Source organism: Phoca vitulina, unplaced genomic scaffold (genome assembly GCF_004348235.1).
Source record: "Phoca vitulina isolate PV1807 unplaced genomic scaffold, GSC_HSeal_1.0 scaffold52, whole genome shotgun sequence".
Taxonomy (NCBI): Eukaryota; Metazoa; Chordata; class Mammalia; order Carnivora; family Phocidae; genus Phoca; species Phoca vitulina.
This window is the reverse complement of record NW_022589755.1, coordinates 7,686,971-7,690,163: the sequence shown is the minus strand read 5'-3', so window position 1 is coordinate 7,690,163 and position 3,193 is coordinate 7,686,971. Positions and strand designations below refer to the sequence as shown.

The window sequence follows — 3,193 nt, the reverse complement described above, 5'->3', positions numbered from 1 at the left end:
TATCTTTGCCCACCTGATGGGTCCCACGTGGTCGTGGAAGATCATCCTTCACTTGTTTGCATGCTACTCTGCCATCCCAGTTTGTCCGGGACTCTCCCGTGTTTGTGGGGGAAATGCCCGCATCTCTAGAAACCGCCCCGTCCCAAGCAGGCCGGGACAGCGGGTCACCCTGCTGTCCGTGATTCTGTGCGAGGCTGGACATCTTTTCTGGGGCCTAGGATTCGCATTACACTGTCAGCTGCTGTTGCAGACGGGGTCTCGGGGAAGCTTTGCCCACTTTAAGCAGAAGGCCATTTTATAGGCGTGGAAACTGAGGCACAGAGAGATAGGTGCCCAAGGTCACACACCTAAGAAGAGCCTGGAGCAGGACTTGGACCTGGGCTACCGGGCACCACGCCGTACCTGGAGAGTGATTGAGCGCCCCTTCCTCTCTTGCAGGCCCACAGACCTGGGCCGCGGTGTCCCCGAAGATCATGATGGCGTATATGAACCCGGGGCCCCACTACTCGGTCAACGCCTTGGCCCTGAGTGGTCCCAGCGTGGATCTGATGCACCAAGCTGTGTCCTATCCAAGTGAGTACCGTCCTTCTCCTGACCCCCCAAGCTCTCGGGGGCCCCTCGGGGTCCCTTATTCTCAGGAAGAAGCTGGGAACTTACCGGGGTGATATTGGAGTCACACACCAGCTGTATGTAGTCCTTTGCAATCTGCCAAATACTTCTGCACGTCACTGAGGGGTGCAGGAAAGCGCCATCTCCCCCTCGCCCCCCAGGTTTGGTAGGGGTGTTCATAGCAATTTAGGAAGTGGTTCCTTTTAGCTGGACCTGTCTCTCTTCTACACCAGAAGGCGTTGAGTACTCTCAATGGCGTGTTTCAACTGAACATGTCTTTGTGCGTAAGAAATTTTAGAAAGGGGATAAAAACCAAACTCATACACCTGCTTACAGGACTAAGGCCAGTTCTCGGGGTGAGGCATGAGACCCAAGATGACAGGCCAAGAGGGGCCCCATTTCCCAGGGGGGACAGAGTGAGGTCTACAAGATCAGGGAGTAGGTGCACCCTTCTTTTGGGAAGATGCACCCCCAGAAAGGGCTTCTCGGCATCCCGCTGGACATCAGGGCTTCCCGCCCGCGGACAAAGAGACTGGGAGGTCTGGGTCCCCGGATGGTCCCGTTGTCCTGTCCCTGCCTTAGGCGCCCCGAGAAAGCAGCGGCGGGAGCGGACCACCTTCACCCGGAGCCAGCTGGAGGAACTGGAGGCCCTGTTTGCCAAGACTCAGTACCCGGATGTGTATGCTCGAGAGGAGGTGGCTCTGAAGATCAACCTGCCCGAGTCCAGGGTTCAGGTGGGGTGCTCGGGGCCCTGGGCCCCTTCCTGCCCGTCCTGGGACCCAGAGTGAAGGGAGGGGGAGTAGTCATAGAGTAACATAGAGACATAACAAAGTCATGTATAGCCCTCGTAATGCTTCACCCCCATTACTGCCCCGTACCCCTCCTCCCACCCTCTTTGCCAGCCACACCTGCTGGTTCTTACCTAACACGCCGGCCAAGCACACTCCGGCCCCAGGCCCTTTGCACTCTCTGTTCCTTCTACCTGGAAGGTTTATTCCCCATCACTTTGCTCAAGTCTTTGTTTATTAACCAATCAGGTCACCGTGTCCGTCAATGGGACCTAGACGGACCCTCGCATTTAAAGTCACAATGTCCCCTGACGCCCTACCCTGCTGCCCCCTCCTCCCGCCCCCGCTGGTTCTTCCAAAGTATCGATCACCTTCTAAAATACTATGCAATGTACTCACTGTTGATTTCTAACCTGTCGCTCTCAACAAGAATGTCGGCTCCACGGAGGCATCCCCAAGGTCGTAGCTCGTGCGTGTGTCTTAATTGATTGCTGGCTAAGTGTGCAAACGTGCGTTTGTATGACTGTATGTGTGTATGTGTGATCGGATGGATGCATGTGCGTGTGTGCACGATTGTACGCACAACTGCATGTGTGATTATTTGTACGTACGTATGATTGTGCGTGTGTGTGTATAATTGCGGATATGAATGATGGGATGGATGGATGGATAGATGGTCGGATGGACGGACTGGGCGCCCCAGGACCGACTGCAAGGCGGGGAGCTGTGACTCGGGTGTGCTTCACCAATTAACACCATCATTGCAGGGCAGCGTGGGGGCTCTCTGGGGCCCCCTCCCCACTCACGCACGCCATCTCCCCCTCGCCCCCCAGGTTTGGTTCAAGAACCGCAGAGCTAAATGTCGCCAACAACGCCAGCAACACAAACAGCAGCTGCAGCCCCCGGGCGCGCAGACCAAGGCTCGTCCTGCCAAGAGGAAGGCAGGCCTGTCGCCGAGATCCTCCTCCGACGTCTGTCCGGACCCCCTGGGCATCTCAGACTCCTACAGCCCCCCTCTACCCGGCCCCTCAGGCTCCCCCACTGCGGCTGTGGCCACCGTGTCCATCTGGAGCCCGGCCTCAGAGTCCCCCTTGCCAGAGGCCCAGCGGGCGGGGCTGGTGGCCTCCGGCCCTCCTTTGACCTCCGCGCCCTACGCCATGACCTACGCCCCCGCTTCTGCTTTCTGCTCTTCCCCCTCAGCCTACGGGTCTCCGAGCTCCTATTTCAGTGGCCTGGATCCCTATCTTTCCCCCATGGTGCCCCAGTTGGGGGGCCCGGCTCTCAGCCCCCTTTCCGGCCCATCCGTGGGGCCCTCCCTGGCCCAGTCCCCCACCTCCCTGTCGGGCCAGAGCTATGGCACGTACAGCCCTGTGGACAGCTTGGAATTCAAGGACCCCACAGGCACCTGGAAGTTCACCTACAACCCCATGGATCCTCTGGACTACAAGGATCAGAGTGCCTGGAAGTTTCAAATCTTGTAGAGGATACTCTTCTGCGTCTCGTCTCAACCTGCCCCGGGACGGGCCTCCCTGGGAAAGCCTCGGAGCTGGCTTTCCCTCCAAAGGCTGTGGCTTTTCTCACCACAGTCCCTCCCACCCCACCCCAGGGACTCCTTGCTTTCCGGCGGGTAGTGGGGGAGCCTGGGGGGGCGGCTCAGTAGGTCTTAGTGACCCTCAACCCAGCTGCCATTGTAAACCACGAGCCCCAGACTCCAGAAACTGGTGCCGAGAATGTGCCCCGAGACGAAATTAAACCACACTCGCAGTTGATGTGGGGGTACTGGTGAGGTCAGCCTC

The 3,193-nt window shown here is 58.3% G+C and overlaps 1 protein-coding gene across 1 annotated transcript; it reads left to right on the top strand.

Annotated features, from left to right (window-relative positions):
• The first annotated feature begins 473 nt into the window (after positions 1-473).
• Positions 474-2,878, top strand: CRX (cone-rod homeobox). The gene is made up of 3 exons (XM_032388865.1): positions 474-573; positions 1,192-1,343; positions 2,231-2,878. Exons 1-3 carry the CDS (start codon positions 474-476, stop codon positions 2,876-2,878), a joined length of 900 nt encoding a protein of 299 aa, XP_032244756.1.
• Positions 2,879-3,193: the final 315 nt, after the last annotated feature.

Bases quoted from the DNA above. Each gene is read 5' to 3' on its own strand.
- CRX (XM_032388865.1), top strand. From the start codon at position 474: ATGATGGCGTATATGAACCCGGGGCCCCACTACTCGGTCAACGCCTTG. The intron at 574-1,191 runs GTGAGTACCGTC...TCCCTGCCTTAG, and splicing joins CCAAGCTGTGTCCTATCCAA to GCGCCCCGAGAAAGCAGCGG. The intron at 1,344-2,230 runs GTGGGGTGCTCG...CTCGCCCCCCAG, and splicing joins TGCCCGAGTCCAGGGTTCAG to GTTTGGTTCAAGAACCGCAG.